Here is an 18,130-nt window from a genome sequence, read left to right as displayed (position 1 = left end):
TCCTGTAGTTCTGAGTAGAAAGGTCAGTTGTCGCTTGTCATCACTTACACAGAAGACACCATGGACAGAAGTGTGGTTCTGTGTTGTTGTGGCCTCCTGTTGGCTTTCACAACTGCTCTTCCAAACCCGGTAAGATCACAGAATTTCAGAATATAATGATGCATTTAAAAAAAGAAAATTCGATATATATATATATATTTTTTTTTACTAACTGATCGATTCAACTGTTGCACCACCAGTGAACTCTGCTTTAGTAAACATTGTGTTCCTTATAATAAATTTTAATAGGTATGATAAATTCTTTTTATAGAAAAATAGAAATACTTGTATTTTAATCATTAAAATAAAGTAAGAATGAAAGAGTTACTCATGCATTTATGTCTGAAAATCCTGAAAATCAAAGTTTATAATATGTTAAATTTAACCCTGATGAGAAAGTAACGAGGAAGGAGAAAAAAAGGTTTAAAAAAGTGGAAAGTCGCGGTTAGGGTGCAGCATATCCCAATGAATCAGAGGTAGAAACCGTCCGAAACTTGAGGATAGAATGTTCTGATGACAATTCTTTAGACCTTAGTCATATTTTTGTTGCATAATTTACATAATAGCATGCAAGACTCCCGAGGTAACCTTTGTAACCAGGGTTCTACGAATGCATTAACTATGGGTTACGATGAGGCAGAGCCTTGAGGTAGAGTGCGTAGGCATGCATGAAATACAATTTGTGTTATACACTGCATTATTCACCGACTATGACAAGAAGGCCTACTCAAGAATGCTTCTGTTTATATGATCGTTAGTCATCAGTTCGTATGTCAGGAAAATTATCGAAGTGCATTTTCAGAGTTGTGTTGTTTTCTTAGGCTGACTGGGACATCTACAGCTTCCACATCAACTCCACAGTCACCAGCCGGTATGCCACCACTACCATCACCAGTCGGGTGGTCAACCGTGTGGAGGAGTCGAGGGAAATAGAATTCCACGTCCGGATCCCCAAGAATGCCTTCATCAGCAGATTCAGGATGTGAGTGAAGGCCAGTGGGCCACAATAGAGACGGGATAGACGTGGACAGGATGTGATGTTTGTGACCTGGTTCAGGTTCATCGACGGTCAAGCGTATGATGGTCTGGTCAAAGCTAAAGAGGAAGCCAAGCAGCAGTACACTGATGCCGTGTCCAGAGGTGAAAGTGCTGGAATCGTCAGGTACGTTTCTTCAGTTTGAGGATCATGATCTGAGTTATTTGGTTTAAGGTTAAGCAGAGACACAAGAACGTGTAACGAACTTCACATCAATCATGTTTCTTGTTGCAGCTCCGTGGGGAGAACCCTGGAGGAGTTCAAGACCTCTGTGACTGTAGCTGCCTTGAAAAAAGTCACGTTTGAACTCACATACGAGGAGCTGCTAATGCGCCGACTCGGCAAGTACGAGCTGCAGATCCACGCTCGGCCCATGCAGCCTGTGAAGGACTTCAAGGTTCGCTTTGCTCTTGAAGTTTTAGGCAATTGTGAGGAACCATCAACTCTTTTATTTGCCTCTGACAGGTGGACGTCTACATTCACGAGTCAGCCAACATCGATTTGATTGACGTGAAAGGAAGTCTGGCCACGAAAGCGCTCGCTAACGCCGTCACCAAGATGCAGTCTGGTCAAGAGGTAAACAATCTGCAGCTGAAGTCAAAAACTGAAACATGTTAAACTTTCTTCTCCAATTCGTCTCGAGGACTGTGTGACCAATGACAGTCATCATGTCTTTTTAACTATAGGTTAGCAGCAGCATTTGTTTCCATTAAAACAGGTGTCCTACTCATTGGTCAAGGTCATGTTTGTATCCTTTCAATCATCATGGGTTTGATCCTTTGAGGAGATCAAAAGTTATTACGCTTCAAGAAGCATTGTCCTTCTTTCACAGCCCTCTAGATGGCGCTCTGTAAAGTATAATCTTTTGCAGGCGTGGGTTCATTTCTACCCCACAGAGGACCTCCAGAAGTCATGTGACAACTGTGACGATCAGGGGCTGAACGGAGATCTGGTCGTTGTGTACGACGTCCGCCGAGAAGACAACCTGGGCGACATTCAGGTAAAGAAAATGAAAGGATTATTGACAAAGGTGTTCGTTGACAATGTCAACTGAGTATCAAACATTTGTGCCGACACTAGAAGTCTCCTGGTTACTTTGTCCATCACTTTGCTCCTGGTGGTCTTCCCCGCATCTCAAAGAACGTGGTCTTTCTCATCGACCAAAGTGGCTCCATGCATGGCAGGAAAATTGAGCAGGTCTGTAGTTTGACTGCACTTTGATTCATGTTATTTTTGGTGTATGACTGAAGACTCACTCCATCCTTTTCAGACTCGGTTGGCTCTGATCCAAATCCTGAGTGAACTGGCAGAAGACGACTTCTTTGGTTTGATCACCTTCGACGGGAAGATTTCTCACTGGAAGAGAGAACTTCTTCAGGCGACGAGTGACAACGTTGAAAGTGCAAAGAATTTTGCTCGTAAAATTGAGGATCGAGGAGGTGAGTCAGTTACTTTTGGAATTGATAAATGCTTTGAAGGATTCCTGGATTGGTGATAACACAAATTATAAACTGGCCAGATTTTCAGTCAAGAGACACATTTTTGGGAAAAACCTCCACTTCCTGACCATGTTAGCCTTCTAGAAAACAAGGACGTTTAATTCAACGCTTCGATGTTTGCAGCCACAAATATCAACGACGCTGTGCTGGCGGGGGCTCGGATGCTCAACGACCAACCGAGGGAAGGTTCAGCTTCTCTCATCATCCTTCTCACCGATGGAGACCCGACATCAGGTTTTTGTCAAACACAGCTTCAAGATGGCGTAGATGGACTAACCTCGACTCATTTGTCGTAGGAGTCACAAATCTTGAGGCCATTCAGTCAAACGTGAGGAAAGCGATTGCAGGAAAGTTCCCACTTTACTGCCTCGGGTTCGGATACGATGTCAACTTTGAATTCCTGGAGAAGATGTCGCTGCAGAACAACGGCGTCGCCCGGAGGATTTACGAGGATTCTGACGCGGACTCGCAGTTGAAGGTTCTACTCCCATCTTTGCTCATAGTTACTCCCAGACTTGACGTGGTTTGTCTGATCAGGGCTTCTACGAAGAAGTGGCCACTCCTCTGCTGACAGACGTGACCATGCTCTATCTCGGGGGGACCAACCTGACCCAGACTAACTTCAGCCACTTCTACAATGGCTCAGAGATCGTGGTTGCTGGTCAAATCACGGACAACGAAACCTTCGAACCTTCCGTGGAGGCCATCTCGGTAATACAACACCGGCGTCACAACATGGTACAAAACAATTGACCCGGACTGTCACAGATTAAAGTGCCAATCAAGTTTACGGAGACGAGCAACAGCCGAGACAGCAGCGGCAGTGACAGCAGAATCCAGAGGGTCTGGGCCTTCATCACCGTCAAGCAGATGTTGGAGCAAGAGTGAGTAGAACTGAGGTTCTGGTCCACACATGAGTCACTGAGGTTCTGGTCCACACACATGGGTCAATCTGCATATTTTCTTCCTTATACTTCAATAGCTATTATTTTGAGGGAACAACAAATAAGATTGAACACCTTGTTTACAATGCCTCTGATGAATAACATGTATTATTTAATATTCATTGAACAGATTGCTGTTATCTGGAGAAGACAAAAAGGAGTTAACTGAGCGAATCTTGAAGCTTTCCCTGAAGTATAACTTTGTGACCCCGCTCACGTCCATGGTGGTCACCAAGCCACCAGGGGAGAACGCAGATGTGCTCCACAAGCCTAAAGAAGGAGAAAATCCCAACGCACCTGGAACAGCATCAAGGACAGGTTTTATAGGAGTTCCAGGTAAGTCCAACAATGTACTCTAAAAAAAAGTTTCATCACCTGGTCTACTACAATTGCTAACCAGTTTATGAATTGGCAAGTGATTTACAAGCAGCCCGAAATATATACTTACTAAATTGTCTATTTGAGGAAGTCTGATCGCCATTGACTTTATCAGTTTTAATCGTATTGGAAGTTAGTCCTGTATTTTATCCGAAAAACTAGCGTATTTCTAGGTCACCATATCAACATGAACATAAAACTGCTTTTATATTGACTCCACCATCAGGGGCCACATTCATTGTGGTTCGGATTTTAAAAATGTCCGTGTTTTTGTTGCTACCTTGACTTTTTTATAATTATTTTTGGGATATTAAGTTGGCTTAATTACCAAAGTATTTACTTTGGCCACTCCAGAATTTGTCAAGTTTCCAGTTCAAAGTTGAACTGAAGTTACACTGGGTCAGAATGGGCTCACAAAAAGTTGCCCCACTTAGATTGGAACCCACATCTCTTGTGGTCCTTTTGCTACAAAAAGAGCAGCAAGTTACCAGAGTTAGCAGTAAGATTCAAGGGTGAGCGTCGTAGATCCAAGTAAGTCCGGAGTCGGTTCATGGTGGACCAGTACTGCCGGATGTCCCCACATGTACTCGGACCAAAGTTCAGCTTCAAACTGTGTGTTCGAGACCGACTAAAGTTCAGCTCAGATAACAAGTCAGTATTGATTAATTAGTAAGTTTTCTTTATTTTTTAAGCCTTAATTATATTTCAAACTATAGCTGCACTTATACATAGCAGTATATTAGTGCCAATTAATTAATTTAAACCATTCAAAGCGCTGTGATATACTTTCAAAGTTATCAGTCAAATAAACAATGTGTTTATTTTATTGCTACTATTGTCATGTGACAGGTCACATAGGATTTGGTGTCTCTGCCCCCAGCGGATCTCGTCGTAAGTCAGACTCGCAAAAACAAACGAAACACAAACATATTTTCATCCACTGGTAGTATGAAACATAGGTAACTAGTACTTCTGTTGTTCCACAGGTACATTTTCAAGTCCCCCTGCTCAAGGCTTCATTCACCGTAAGGAGGAGTTACAAAAATGCGGCAAAAAACAAATAACTGAACAATAACGTTAAACTCCAGCAGGCTTTAACGAAGTAAACAATGTTTTCTTTACAGATTCAATCATGTACAGCCAAGGTAAATGTGCTTCTGTTCAACTTATTATTTGTTTTCAACATTAGCTGCATTTTTCAATAATCCCTCAATTTATCTATGCTAACATGCCTCAACATTTGACGCACCAGACCCTCCTTATTTTTGTTGGTCGTTAATATAACTAACTAAATTTCTCATGACACTATTGATCTGTGCTATGATACGTTTGTGTCACGCACGTCGTTTTTCTTAAGATATACATTGAAGGTGATTATAATGAGAAAGTGAGAATATTGTGCTTATGTTTGCAGTGGATTCTGTTTTAACGCTGGCAAAACCTGTACCTAAACTTGACGGTAACCTCTGTAAGAATTTGAATATATAGAAAAATAAAATTTTGGCTGAACTGGGATTTTAGATAATCTAGAAAATATGTCAAATAATTAGTAAAATGAATACATTTGAGCTAGATTTTATTTATTATTTTAGATTTTTATTTTTAGATTATGACGAACCAGAGACTTTGATGGATTTTGAAGACAAGACACGGACTCTGATGGTACTTGACGTTGCGGCGACACAGATGCCTTTACCAGCCACAACCACCACTGCTGGTAACGTTCAACTTCCTCATGAAACAACATGTATTCTTGTCTCGTCCATCCTTGTGTCTTGTATCTGAGAAGACGGTCAGTTATATTTTGCTCATCACATATCGGAATTTGAATTGGACCAGAAAAGTGTTACAGAGTTAACTTCAAAGTAAACTGAATTAAAATTAAACATAAATAACATCAGTGTTTCAATGCTAGTTTGACATTAGTCAGCGTTAGATGTAACACGTTCTGCTTCGCTTCCTCATATGTATTTTTCACTGCAGATCCACTCGGTCACAGGTTTGTGCTGCACGCCGAGAATCTGTCTCTTCCTCTTTGTTTTGACGTCAGCGGGTCCATCGACCTCAAACTTCTACACCATTACAGTGGAGGTGAGTCTCTCGACTAAATCAGGTGAAAGACAACAAGTTTATATTTGACCAAACTTCACAAAAATGTGAGTAAAGAGTGAATAAAGTTGCTGTTCTTTTTTTAGATCTCTTCGTGGACGGTAAACTGGACTCAATGAAATTTGGGGGATTCGAAAGGATCGTCGTCCACCTCAGGACGGACCACTACATCGACATCGACATCAACGGCATCTCGGTAAAAATGGACCACACTGTGACCCCCCAGACTGGAGAAGTCTTCACAACAGGAAGGTGAGTTTTTGAGATAAGCATCTAAATTCAAGTCAAAATCAAGAGGAGCGACAACAAGGGTGTGAATGTCCAGAGCCACAGTGACCAGCAGAGGCAAGGAGATCGACATCACGGCAGGAGACACTCGGTTGGTCGTGTACCGTCATGAGAAAGATGGAAAGAAGTTCCTCTGGCCGGTCGTGAGACAGAAGCCGTCCGGGGACGACATCCATGGGATTTTAGGTGGGTTTTCATTGTGAGTGTGTCTGTGTGTGTGTTTGTGTGTGTGTTTGTGCGCGTGTGTGGACTCTTAGACGCGTTACATAATTGTGCCATTCCAGTTCCTAAAGCTCCACATTTTGAACAAATAACTGGCTCAACCAAACTGAAGATCGGCGATCAGGAATTTGACACCACCAGGTGTGTTTCTACTCCCTGACAGAAACCTCTGAGCTGGTCTAGTTGGTTTCTCACTCCGTTATGTTGTAGATCGACTGCGACGGACTACAGCCTCTCGTCGTCCCCGACTGTGTGGTGTCTGCTCACATCAGCTGATGTCGCACTGCAGAGTTCTCTGGGAGAACTCATCATCTAAATGTGGCTACAACACTTCAAATAAAATGATGTGGAGGTTTAATCAATGCTGTTTGGGTGTCATTAACCTTTAATCTAGCCATATCAACAACAAATAGAGCAGGCTTGTTGTCCTGTGTGTTCCATGTGACTGAAAAACAGAAAAGGGAACATGGGAAGCTTCAAATGTCATAGCTATTAATGTAAGAAAATAAAAGTAATGATTCACATAAAAATCTAATTTTATTCATTTTCTACTCGCCCTCATGTCGACTAAGGTTTGGGATTATTTTCAGAATAATCTGTTAATAAATTATAGGCTGTAGTTCATTCAATATGACGGTAGCGACCATGGCTCTTTGTCCAAAAAGACAAACCAAAAAACATCCTAACACCTCCATACTGCTGGTATGTAACCTTCCAACGGTATTAAAGTCCTAAGAAATTGTTACGAAATTACTCTGAAAATAATACCAACCCTTATTCGACATGAGGGTGAGTAGAAAACAAGTGAAATTTGATTTTAGTAGAACTATCCATTTAAGTAGTCATAATCAAGAAAACATGGAAATTGTTTATATATCAGCTCTAAAATAAAACTCTTATGAACCATTTTCCTCCTTTCAGTACATCTAGAAAAGATGATGGACAAGAAAAGATTTAGTCTTACCAGACATTCAAATCAACAAGAAATCTATGCTCTTTTTTTTTTAGGTATATAAATATGTCATATTTACTTAATAAAAGTAACCGAGAACTAAACTTTCCCACGACTAAATCAAAAGACAGGCACAGAATGGAAAAGAAGAGAAAAATAATTAAAAAAAGAAATCCTCTGATTTCAAGAGGGTCACAAAAATACAAGCATATGACCGATTGTGGACCCAAGGCCGCACTTTGGTCCCAAGTATTGGCATTAATTTTCATTCAACTATGTAGACTTTGAAGCTTTTATTTAATTTGTTTTTTGCTTTAACAAATGCCAGGAACGACGTGTCGTTCATACCGGCAGAGACGAGACACGGAACCGGTTTGTCTCCTTGTTAAAGAAAAAAGAAAACATTATTCAAGTCTGACTCATGTTACACTTGCAGCCGGAGTGTGTGTGTGTGTGTGTGGGGGGGGGGGGAATATAGACTCTGACCTGTGATTACAAGTCTCGAAAGTAAGTCATGTGACGCTGTTGAAATGAACGACAGTAAGTCACAATATTTACTCAGTCGAAGACATTAAAACGACATTTTGTTTTGAGAAGTGGAACGCTTGGAAATAAAAAGGCTAATCTCGCGTCAATGATCCACATTCTTCCGTCTGACTCCGTGAGATCCACATGCTCCGACTGGTTGACTTGTCAGACTCATAGTGGATTCATTCATTATCGCGGTTCAAGATGGCGACGTCGTCGAAGCTCTCGCGAAGAAACACTTTTGCTGAGGAGTAGAACATGGATCCGAGGAGTCTCAGGCAAAATGTTTTTTTTATTTTATGTTTGTCTCTTAATGTTTTGTAACGCGTGGGCTGGAGGTTTGGATCTGACTGGGAGTAACCGCACAAGAGTCTCATGCTCTCAGGTAGGACATAAATACTGCTTCGGTGTAATTCTTTTAATTCTTAGCTAAACTTAAACACGTTTTTTTTAGTTAGAAACAACAGAAAATAGTAGAAAAAGTGATGACTACTGAATAAACATTGTCACCCACACTTTTCCCCAAATGCAAATAAATAATGATTCACTACATAGAAGGTGAACAATATGTTGATTCATTATTCAATTATTTCAAGAAGACTGTTCAATCATTTTCTTTTATATATAAATTAAGGTCAATGGATAACTTAACATTTGTTTAAATATATATACGACGATAGATATTGGGTTTTATCCTTAGTTTTTATTTTATACGTTTTATCTTCAGTATCTATCGCCCAAGAGCTGACATTTAAAAAGAAAATATCGATTTAATTAAATGACGGGAGAGTCATGATTAGTGGTCATAGGTCAAAGGCCAATGTCCAAACTGCTTCTGTATATGGATTGCATTTCCTCAGAACAACGAAGTAGATGTCGACATTAGTTGACCTTTTTTACCCTGTTTTTTTTTTTTTTTTACACAAAAGACAGTAATGAAATTGATATTTAAATAACTATCAATGCTTAGCCAAGTGATAGTTCACCTAAAATTCAATTTTCACCCTCGTGTTTTCCCCCTTACAATGTTTATTGACAGAAGGTTTTTCAGATACATAAAGGAATTCACCTAAAATAGTAATGGTGAATGTAGGCTTACCTACGCTGAATTTAAGGTGTAAAAGGATTCAGTCTATTTTCCAAAACATTTTTAAGCATTCAAATTTCTCTTATTAGAATTGGAGATTGTCCTGGTAGAATTCCTCCAATCTCTACTAGTAGAATCTGGATTTCTCCTAGTATAGATTCACTAGAAGATCTCCGGAAAAAAATGTATATATTTGTAGTATTGTCGAGTACTTGACTCTGGTGTTGCAGAATCTACAGACCACATGACTCTTGACGAAGTCGTAACTGCTGTCATTTGTTTTGAAACTAAAATATGTACAAAACATCAGCTTTAAAAGCTGTTGGTTTTGACTGTATCCCCTCGTCCTCAGTCATCGCCGGGATCTGGCAGGATTTCATTGTTCCTTTAGCGTCAATTAGCTAAAGGAACGTGAATTTATGTATGTTAATTGTAATTAAAAAAAAGAAAAAAGATTGCCGTTTGATATCGATACAGTATCATAAAAATATATTTTCAATTTTCTCACACCCCTACTAATAATTAAATAGTGTATCGTGGATAATTAAAAATACTTAAGCATGTAACTGTCTACATAACTATGCTAGACTGAAGAGGTTAATCAAGAATGTATTTTCTTTGCCATAAGGGTCTCTCACGATGCACCGTAACGGACAAGAAAAATATTCTGGCGCCAGAAAACGAAAGAGTTCAGATCAGAAAACTGAGGCCGAACTTGGAGCTCCACTGCCAGCAGAGCTCACCCTGTTGGTTATGTCTGCAGATAGAGGCGGAGATCTACGTCGTCCTGGACACTCTCCAGGATGACAAGGGATCCAGGGAGTACCACAAAGGTAACCACGTGGGATGACACAGGAGTGGTATCATCACTCAATAAAACTTGTCGCAATGAATATGGAAAAAAAGTTGTTTGAGGAGTGAAACCTCCTTTTCAAATGTAAATATTAGCAGTTATATGGTATGTTTTTAAATCCATGCCACGCCTTCTCTGTCCAAACAGGATCTGTGACATTGTGTCACAGTACACCAGCGGCTCTGCAAGCGTGCAAGAAAATTCACTTTACAATCAACCAGGAGGGTCTTCAAAGAAACCTGGGAAAGGTTGTATCCAATATATCATGATAAATATATCATTCATTTAAAATAAACGTCTCTCTTCAAGATGTCTCTGGTTTTAAACAATCCTGTTGGAGTTTCATTCGGCTCCACGGTTCTTATTTATTCATTAAACCCATCGACGGTCCCTCCTCAGCGGATCTCGGCTCCTTCGCTACGAGAAGGTGAAGTAGTTCTCTGACAACTTTGTTGCCAAAAAATCCTGACAAAAATCTACTTCCTGTTTACAGAGTGCGAGAGAAAACCTCAGAAAAACATCGCCGAGTGTCGAGGTAAACCTGCTTCGTTTCTCATTGAGCATCTGCACGAGCTTCCATCAAACTTGTTCAACTCTCTCAGCGCCCAAAATACTCACTCGAGTCAACCACGACGAGAACGAGGTGGAGCTGCGATTGGTTGACGAGACTTTGAGTCCGACGTCCGTCTGCGTTCAGTTTGAGCCGACGGGAAAGTGTCAGGTGGGTCATTCTTGGTGGAACATCCACCTTTGAGGGATGTGTCAAACTCTGGCCCTGGGGTCTTTTTTTTATGTGGCCCACAAGAGCTTTTTACAACTATTACATTTTTGAAATTTGTCTTGAGTCATTGTGCTAAAATTAAACATCATAAGTTGAAACAAAGAATGACACACATAATGGGCATTTAAAAAGATTGGCCCCTGCCTTGTTTTAAGTTTGACACCCATGTTCTAGTGGTTGAAAACTGGGCTGTAAAACAAACAATTGGACTTTTATTGATTATTATTGTCGGAAATTAGTTTTATTGTTACATTAGCATGTGGCCCTTTTGTCTAGTTTGTTTAAAAAGTAAGTCTGCAAACCAGCAAAAGTGAGTCGAACACAGACTCAATAAGGGACCATCTTGTTGCTTAGCAACCAGCCATAACAATAATGTGAGATGACTTTTTCATGCATTTTTGCCAGTCGTGCTGTTTTTTTTCTGATGCTTTAATCTAAATGTGGGTCCATGAAAAATAACATAAAACAGGTCTGCAGTACTCGGGAACTATATATAACTATAAATATAACATTCTTTAAATTTAACTACTTACTTAACCAGTATGATTTTGAATTTAGTAACTCTTAGTAACTTTTCATTGGACATAAAAACAGATAACAAAAAACTATAGGACATTGAAATACAATAATAATATTGGTAACTAAGGTGCAACAAATTGTGTCAATATTCTTAATTAAACATTAACTTTCAATTCCAGCCTTGGCTCAACACCACCATCCCTCTGTCCTCTGTGGCCCCCTGCTGGTGCATCCAGGTGACGTCACTGACACGCGTCAGGCAGAACTGCACTATAGAGTTTGAAAATAATGAATTGAATTGTTTTACAGAGTTGGAGTGACAAGGGTCTGTTGCGTTCGATTAGCTGCCCCTTTCGAAAAGCAGGTGTGACGTTTACCTCCATATATAAATATAAACACATTATATATATATTTAAACACATTTTTAAATAGTTTCATTGCTTGGATTTACAGCTTTTCTGTACGAGAACATGTTGCAGAACGTGACGGTCTCAGTCAGCCCTGCACACACCATCAACGGGGGCACGATCCTGCTGTGGAATGTCTCTGCACCCTGCAAGCTGGCAGGTCAAGTGTGGCCCTGTCAGAGGACAGGAGGTCCCTGCAAGGAGGTCCAGGACCTCCGACAACAGCTGGACAACCGTACATGGGCTCAGAACAAATATGGACGCTGGGTAACACAAACAAACCGACTTTGATTTGTTCATTTAATCTGAACAAACTTCTTGAGATTGTGTGACGTTGTGTGTTTATTTTAAAACATCACTTTTTTCACCCTCAGGTAAATGAAGGCGCTTTTGACGATATCGACCTTCAGCTTCCACCATGTGTGATGGTAAATAACAGCTGGAGATGTGGAAGAGTGAGATGATCTACTCATGCACCTTCATACTTGTTCACAGGTGACATTGTTTGCTAGTGAGCAGCAGCTGGGACCCTTCTGTTTCAAAAACAGTGAGTATTGAATATATATTACATTAATGGAAAACCGTTCTACCACAGAGAAAGGTAAAATAGATTAAAGAACAAGTCAGGAAAAAGTACAATAAAAATCGAAATATTATTTACAACTTATGATAAAAAGATAAATTCCCCAAATTTTAAGTCTGGAAAATAGGCAGGTTAAAGCTACAATAAAAATAAAAATAATTAAAAAAGACAGAAAACATATTCTGTGTTGAAAGTGTTGGAAATGGAAATAAAAAATAGGTTGTAAAAAATTCAAAAACAAACAATACAAATAAACGAGATTATGTAAAAATGTGTTTAAAAATAAGAAAATATAACAATTTCTAAAAAGAAAAAATAGAAAAGTTGGGTGAAGAAAAAAGTAAACAGAAGTTGTGTTAATAATGATAAAAGAATTTAGAAAAAAAAGAATAATTTGAAAATCATTCCGAAAATAAACTCAAGCAAGTTTTTACTAGTGAATAATTTGTTTTTTCTACACATGAGAAGCTGCTAAACACATTTTTTGTTTCATACATATTTTTAGATGTATATATATTAACATTATTGCTCTGCTTGCCGCAGCTGACAGGTGGCGCTGGAGTCTTCTGCCTGTTGGACTGATCCTTCTAGTTTTCCTCGTTGGAATTGTCGTTTGTCTGTTCCATGGAACCATCAAGGGTTCGTTTAAATTACAGTTTCCTTGTTTTAACTGAAGTCATTCTCAGAAATCTGCTTCTTTTTTAAAAAAAAACATGTACTACTGAATAATTCCAGCAAGAGGCATCAGATTTTAAAAGATTTATAAATGTTTGTTTTGGTTTGTCTGGAGGAATTTTAGGTCAATAACATTTTTTAAATAGAGTTGAATCCACTCATGGATGAATAATCTAGACTGTTTAATGGTTCAATTAATACTATATATTTTTTTTAATGTTATAGGTTTTATAAGGGGCTGCCATCATGGTGGATACACTGACGGTAAGTTTTCTCACTTGTGAACTCTTGTCATGTGACTGAAGTACCTGTTCTTCCTCAGTGGGCATCAGGGGTCACGTGGTGGTCATCAGCCCCCCCGACGTGGACGCCGCCGTGTCAGAGTCGGTGCGTGGACTGGCCTCTTCCCTCTGCAGACGTGGGTTCAGCGTTTGCGTGGACCAGTGGTGCAGGAGGGACCAGTGTCGTCTGGGGCCTCTGCCTTGGCTCCACTCTCGGCTGCTGGACGTCGACGTCCGGGTGGTTCTGGTCTGGAACCGCGGAGCTCTGGACAGAACCCTGGAGTGGACTCACGGACAGAACATCTCGGGCTCACCAAAGGGGAGTCCTCACTCTGACGTCTTCACCGCTTCACTGAGCCTCATCCTGGCAGACAAGCAGCTGGGCAGAGAACACTTCCTGCTGGTCCACTTGGACCCGGGACCAGACAGCAAGCTGCCAGAACTTCTGGAAGGAATACCTCAGTTCCACCTGCCATCTCAGATGCAAGCTCTTGTGTCTCGGCTCAGTGGGACCAAATCTGAGAGAAGGACGTTTAAACTGTTTAAGAACTGAACAAAATTGATGACAAAATACAATATTTACACTTACATTCCACCTTTATATCCTCTAAAAAGTATATTATCTGCCTCGTAATAATATTAAAAAAAAGGTTTCTGTAACGAACTCAAACCACAAAAATATAGCATATGTAGCAAATAAACAATCTTATAGTTTTGTACAAAATAAATACATTTCAATATACAACATATTATGGTTTACTTAAGCGGTGTCCCACAGTGAATAAAGGTCTAAATATATATTTATAAGCAGAAAAAACGTCACAGCTGGGAACACCTGCTAGCTTGTCTAAAAATAACAACTCACCACCTGCTCGGATCGCAACTTGTGATTGGTTGTTCCTCAGTTTGGGCGGGACATCCACCGAGGTGAGTGAAAAGATATCGCGGGGACATTTTCAAAGGGCGGGAGTTGAGTCCACCGGTGACCCCGCTCGCTCGGGACGCAAAGATAACTTCAGCAGAGCACACTTACACTCTGCCGTGTAGAGCGTGTATGTCTGACATGTATTTTTTTGTTCTTACATGATATAAAAACACTTTCAAAAAGTTTTTCCAGACACGAGCAGCTGGTAAGATATTGCACAATTTCCTCTAAAATTCAATGGGATTGTAATTTGGATTAAAAACATAACGGTTGCACGTTATGGAAGTGACAACATTTATTAATACTTATCTTGATATGTTTTTTTTTTTTTTTAACGTACTGTTAGTGTATCGTAGTGTCTGCATACATCTGCATGTATTAATACTATATTAACCTATAATAATAGCAACAACGCTGAGGGGGGATATTAATCCATAGAAAGAGACAAACTGACAAAAAAAAAATCACATTAAAAAAGTGTTTTTTTTTGTTTTGTTTCATTGATTCACAAATAGGTGGCGCTCTTGCCTTTAAAATATCGTGAGATTTCATGAGCGTGGCTGCTCAAAGCCAAAGAATACGCAGCAAAGAGAGTGCCATCTAGTGGTCCCTGGAAAATACGCCAGCTCTACCTGAAGCTTCACGAGCCTGAAACCTACGGGACGGTTCATTTTTAAAGGGCGGTAAGTTAGTGACTTAGTTAGTGAGTTAAACCCGGAGCAGCAGATGGAAGCCAGGACGCTGCAGATCAGCCTGATGTGTCTGTTGGCCGTGGAGGCGCTCACCTGTCCGGACGCCTGCCTCAGGTGTGCTCGCGGTGACCGGTGCGACTCATGCAGAGCCGGGTGGCAGCTCCACCGACACACCTGTGTAGGTACAGTACCACACTTTGGACATCACAACAAAAAACAGACATACAAATGAATAAAACATAGTCTTTTCGGGGTGTTTTTCCCTCTCATGGCTTTTTTCATGTGATGAAGAAATGTTTATGTTTTTTCTCATCTTATCATCTCAGTATCTCTTTTTACTGAGATCATATAAATACTTCCAGATGTGGACGAGTGCGACGAGGCCGGTCGCTGTCCTGCCAGCAGCTACTGCGTCAACACAGAAGGATCCTTCAAGTGCAGAGGTCAGTGGTTGACTCGCAAAAATAATTAAACCTTCCCGGTCACTTGAACTTTGACACTCGGTGTTCATTAGGGCTGTGTATTGTCAAGGATCTGGCGAAACGATACGTATCACGATACAGGGGCAATGTTACGATATATTGTGATACTGTAGTAACAAGTATATATGTGTAGTATTGTCGAGTACTTGACTCTGGTGTTGCAGAATTTACAGACAAAGTCGTAACGGCTTTCATTTGTTTTGTAACAGAAAATCAGCTTTAAAAGCTGCTGGAGTCGACTGTATCCTCTCGTCCTCAGTCATTGCCAGGATCTCACAAGATTTCAGTGTTCTTTTGGCTGCGGAAGAACGTAATAACTGCTGATGTCTAAGTTTAATTGTAACATAAAAATGCAAAAAAGCAGTGAATATTTATTGTAAATAATAAAAAATAAAACATTTAAATATTTAATTTTATCCACGCTTTATTGATGAATAAACAAAAATAGAAGTATGATTAAAAAAAACAAGTTAAAGGTGAATTAAAAAGAAGTCCATACAGTGATATTGAATATCAATATCGTATCGTAAAGAAAAATATAATATTTAAATGAAGTGTTCATAATGTTTCTTTATTATTAAACAGATTAATTGGACAGATTTGACACATAAGACTTGAATAAAAAAAACTCCTAAAAAACTCCTAAATAACATTTTTCCCTCCAGTGGAGTCATAGATTTGATGAGTTAAGGGAGAAAGCTCACTTTCTTTTTTGAAAAACAGGAATAAAACCCCTAAAAAACGGACACATTTGAGAAATAAAAACAAAATGAATGAACAGTAAAAAGAATCAACCTGTGATTGTTCTCAGTGCAGACTGTGACCGGGCCTGTGTGGGATGCATGGGAAGTGGACCGGCTCGCTGTCGACGGTGTTCCTCTGGGTACCGGCTGACGGGAGCCAAGTGTTCAGGTACTTCAACCGCGAGTCTCACGTCGCCTCCCGGGTTCAACCATCTTTCCTCTCGCATCAGACGTCGATGAATGCAGCGACCTGGTCCTGGCCTGTCCCGGTCTGGACCAGATCTGCGTCAACTCTCCTGGTTCTTTCCGCTGCCGGTGCGCCGACGGGTTGGTCAAGAAAGACGACGGCTGCGTGAGGAAGAAGCTTCCGGGTGTCCAGGAGAAGGGGCTGTTCGAGGACATCCAGGACGAGGAGGTGGAGGTCCTGCAGCAGATGTTCTTCGGGACGGTGCTCTGTGCGCTGGGGACTCTGGCCGCCAAGGGGGATCTGGTCTACACGTCGGTGTTTGTGGGCGCGGCCGCCGGCATGGCAGGTTACTGGCTCTCCGACAAGGGCGACCGCTTGATGCAGAACCTCGTGAAGGGCTGAGGATGCTTGGAAATGAGCCTCACGTGTTTTAAATAAATAACTTCTTCTAAAGCTGTTGTTTTCATTAGATCAGCATCCAGACATGGATGCTGCATAGAGAGTGTGTCAGGACATAACACAACACAACTGAATACAACCCATTGATACTGGTACCTACTGGTACTGATGGTTCCATGCACACGGTTCAGGACCAGAGGAGAGAAATCCTTCCAGGCTGTTGCTCCTAAGCTTTGGAACGATCTTCCTCTCCCTCTGTGTTTGATGATCTACTGACTCCTTTAAGAAACATCTTAAGAAGTTTTTAATTATTCAGGCTTTTCCTTGATTTTCTGGAACTCCTGTTGTGTTATCAGTTTTATCTTGACCTTTAAAGTATATACTTTATTGAGTATTGTTTTGATTGTTTAAGCGCTTTATGACCCTGGTCTGGAAAAGCGCTATATAAATAAAAATTACTTACTTACTTACCTAAACAAATAACTCAACAACCCTCTCAGTAATGGTGACCTGACCATCTCTCATAATGCTTTGCCGCCCAGTCAACCAATCGGAGTAGTTGATGGCAACAGCTTTCACTTAATAGAGCATAGTAGAGTGTAGAAATGCATCATGGGAGTTTACTGTTTTGTTGGCACCATAAGTATAGGATTTAATTCTGGATCTCAGAATGTCGGGATTCCGAGATGATTTTTAAAAAACTCCCAACGTCCCCTTTTACGCATGTCACACTTCAAAGGTTAATAACATGAATAGAAAAAATAAAAATGAATGTCTCTTGTGTCTTGCTGCACCTAAACATTTATAATTAATATTTTTTTACGGTGGCCTTCAAGTGCGGAAAAAAAACGAAACCCAAACAAACTGAAATAAAATGACAGTTTCCTAAAATTGTATATTAAAATTGATAAAATAAAATAATATTATTTTTAGGAAATTGTTTCTTTGTTGTGGAGTTTGTTAATTATGTCAGCATTTTAAAACTAGTATCAGGACATTTTTTTGCGTCAGAGTTTCTAAATCTGTTTTAGGATTTTTAAAGTTTCGTTTGATAAAATTTGTAGCTGAAAAAAAAATCTGTTTCCGAGTTTTTTAAGTGTGTTATCGGATATTTAGTTTCAGAGTTTGTTTATTGGTTTCAGAATATGTTTGAGAAATGTCTTTTTTGTTTCGAAGTTTGTAAACAGTTTTATAGGACTTTATTATTTTTTTTTTCTAAATTTGTTTTAGGATTTAAAACATTTTGGTCAAGGGTTTTTAAATTTATTTCAATATATATATATATTTTTTTGTTTCTGAGTTTCTAAATTTGTAGTAGAATTTATTTAATTGAATTGAATTTTAATTAATTAATTTAAATTTGTTTCTGAATTTTGTATTTTATTTTGTCTCATAGTTTTTAACTGTGTTACGCTTCTAGGCCACCGTACAAATTCCATCAACTCGATGTAAAATTTCCAAAGAAGTGTTGAAACACGAAAATGATCAACGACCTCAAGAGACGTTCAATGACACACGAGC

General features: G+C 39.8%; 3 protein-coding genes across 3 annotated transcripts; all 3 read left to right on the top strand.

Moving 5' to 3' along the window:
- The first annotated feature begins 28 nt into the window (after positions 1–28).
- LOC148070324 (inter-alpha-trypsin inhibitor heavy chain H3-like) lies at positions 29–6,873 on the top strand. Its single transcript, XM_087800664.1, has 23 exons — positions 29–129; positions 861–1,021; positions 1,097–1,201; positions 1,310–1,472; positions 1,541–1,651; positions 1,947–2,075; positions 2,156–2,272; positions 2,346–2,514; positions 2,698–2,808; positions 2,871–3,052; positions 3,112–3,285; positions 3,343–3,458; positions 3,649–3,854; positions 4,746–4,787; positions 4,883–4,921; positions 5,021–5,041; positions 5,311–5,364; positions 5,503–5,613; positions 5,880–5,987; positions 6,092–6,257; positions 6,331–6,479; positions 6,578–6,656; positions 6,726–6,873. Exons 1-23 carry the CDS (start codon positions 61–63, stop codon positions 6,829–6,831), a joined length of 2,688 nt encoding a protein of 895 aa, XP_087656790.1. The 5' UTR covers positions 29–60; the 3' UTR covers positions 6,832–6,873.
- Positions 6,874–7,993: 1,120 nt separating this feature from the next.
- On the top strand, positions 7,994–13,926 carry LOC148070323 (uncharacterized). Its single transcript, XM_087801438.1, has 14 exons — positions 7,994–8,380; positions 9,711–9,915; positions 10,083–10,183; positions 10,245–10,362; positions 10,429–10,470; positions 10,538–10,656; positions 11,415–11,471; positions 11,545–11,599; positions 11,689–11,909; positions 12,017–12,070; positions 12,138–12,189; positions 12,769–12,864; positions 13,126–13,164; positions 13,223–13,926. Exons 1-14 carry the CDS (start codon positions 8,102–8,104, stop codon positions 13,732–13,734), a joined length of 1,950 nt encoding a protein of 649 aa, XP_087657564.1. The 5' UTR covers positions 7,994–8,101; the 3' UTR covers positions 13,735–13,926.
- Positions 13,927–14,060: 134 nt separating this feature from the next.
- On the top strand, positions 14,061–16,612 carry creld1a (CRELD disulfide isomerase 1a). Its single transcript, XM_087801043.1, has 5 exons — positions 14,061–14,311; positions 14,622–14,980; positions 15,161–15,241; positions 16,097–16,192; positions 16,254–16,612. The coding sequence occupies exons 2-5, from the start codon at positions 14,833–14,835 to the stop codon at positions 16,610–16,612; spliced, it is 684 nt and encodes a 227-aa protein (XP_087657169.1). The 5' UTR covers positions 14,061–14,311; positions 14,622–14,832.
- The last annotated feature ends 1,518 nt before the right edge of the window (positions 16,613–18,130 follow it).

The sequence above is a fragment of the Callionymus lyra genome, chromosome 10, assembly GCF_982586985.1.
Source record: "Callionymus lyra chromosome 10, fCalLyr1.hap1.1, whole genome shotgun sequence".
Lineage (NCBI taxonomy): Eukaryota > Metazoa > Chordata > Actinopteri > Syngnathiformes > Callionymidae > Callionymus > Callionymus lyra.
This window is presented reverse-complemented; position numbering and strand designations above follow the sequence as displayed.

Excerpts from the sequence above, each read along its gene's own strand:
- LOC148070324 (XM_087800664.1), top strand. The coding sequence starts at position 61 with ATGGACAGAAGTGTGGTTCTGTGTTGTTGTGGCCTCCTGTTGGCTTTC. Across the intron at positions 130-860 it reads CAACTGCTCTTCCAAACCCG|GCTGACTGGGACATCTACAG; the intron begins GTAAGATCACAG and ends TTGTTTTCTTAG. Across the intron at positions 3,053-3,111 it reads ACGCGGACTCGCAGTTGAAG|GGCTTCTACGAAGAAGTGGC; the intron begins GTTCTACTCCCA and ends TTGTCTGATCAG.
- LOC148070323 (XM_087801438.1), top strand. The coding sequence starts at position 8,102 with ATGATCCACATTCTTCCGTCTGACTCCGTGAGATCCACATGCTCCGAC. Across the intron at positions 11,910-12,016 it reads AGAACAAATATGGACGCTGG|GTAAATGAAGGCGCTTTTGA; the intron begins GTAACACAAACA and ends TTTCACCCTCAG. Across the intron at positions 12,071-12,137 it reads AGCTTCCACCATGTGTGATG|GTGACATTGTTTGCTAGTGA; the intron begins GTAAATAACAGC and ends ACTTGTTCACAG.
- creld1a (XM_087801043.1), top strand. The coding sequence starts at position 14,833 with ATGGAAGCCAGGACGCTGCAGATCAGCCTGATGTGTCTGTTGGCCGTG. Across the intron at positions 14,981-15,160 it reads CCACCGACACACCTGTGTAG|ATGTGGACGAGTGCGACGAG; the intron begins GTACAGTACCAC and ends AAATACTTCCAG. Across the intron at positions 15,242-16,096 it reads AGGATCCTTCAAGTGCAGAG|ACTGTGACCGGGCCTGTGTG; the intron begins GTCAGTGGTTGA and ends TTCTCAGTGCAG.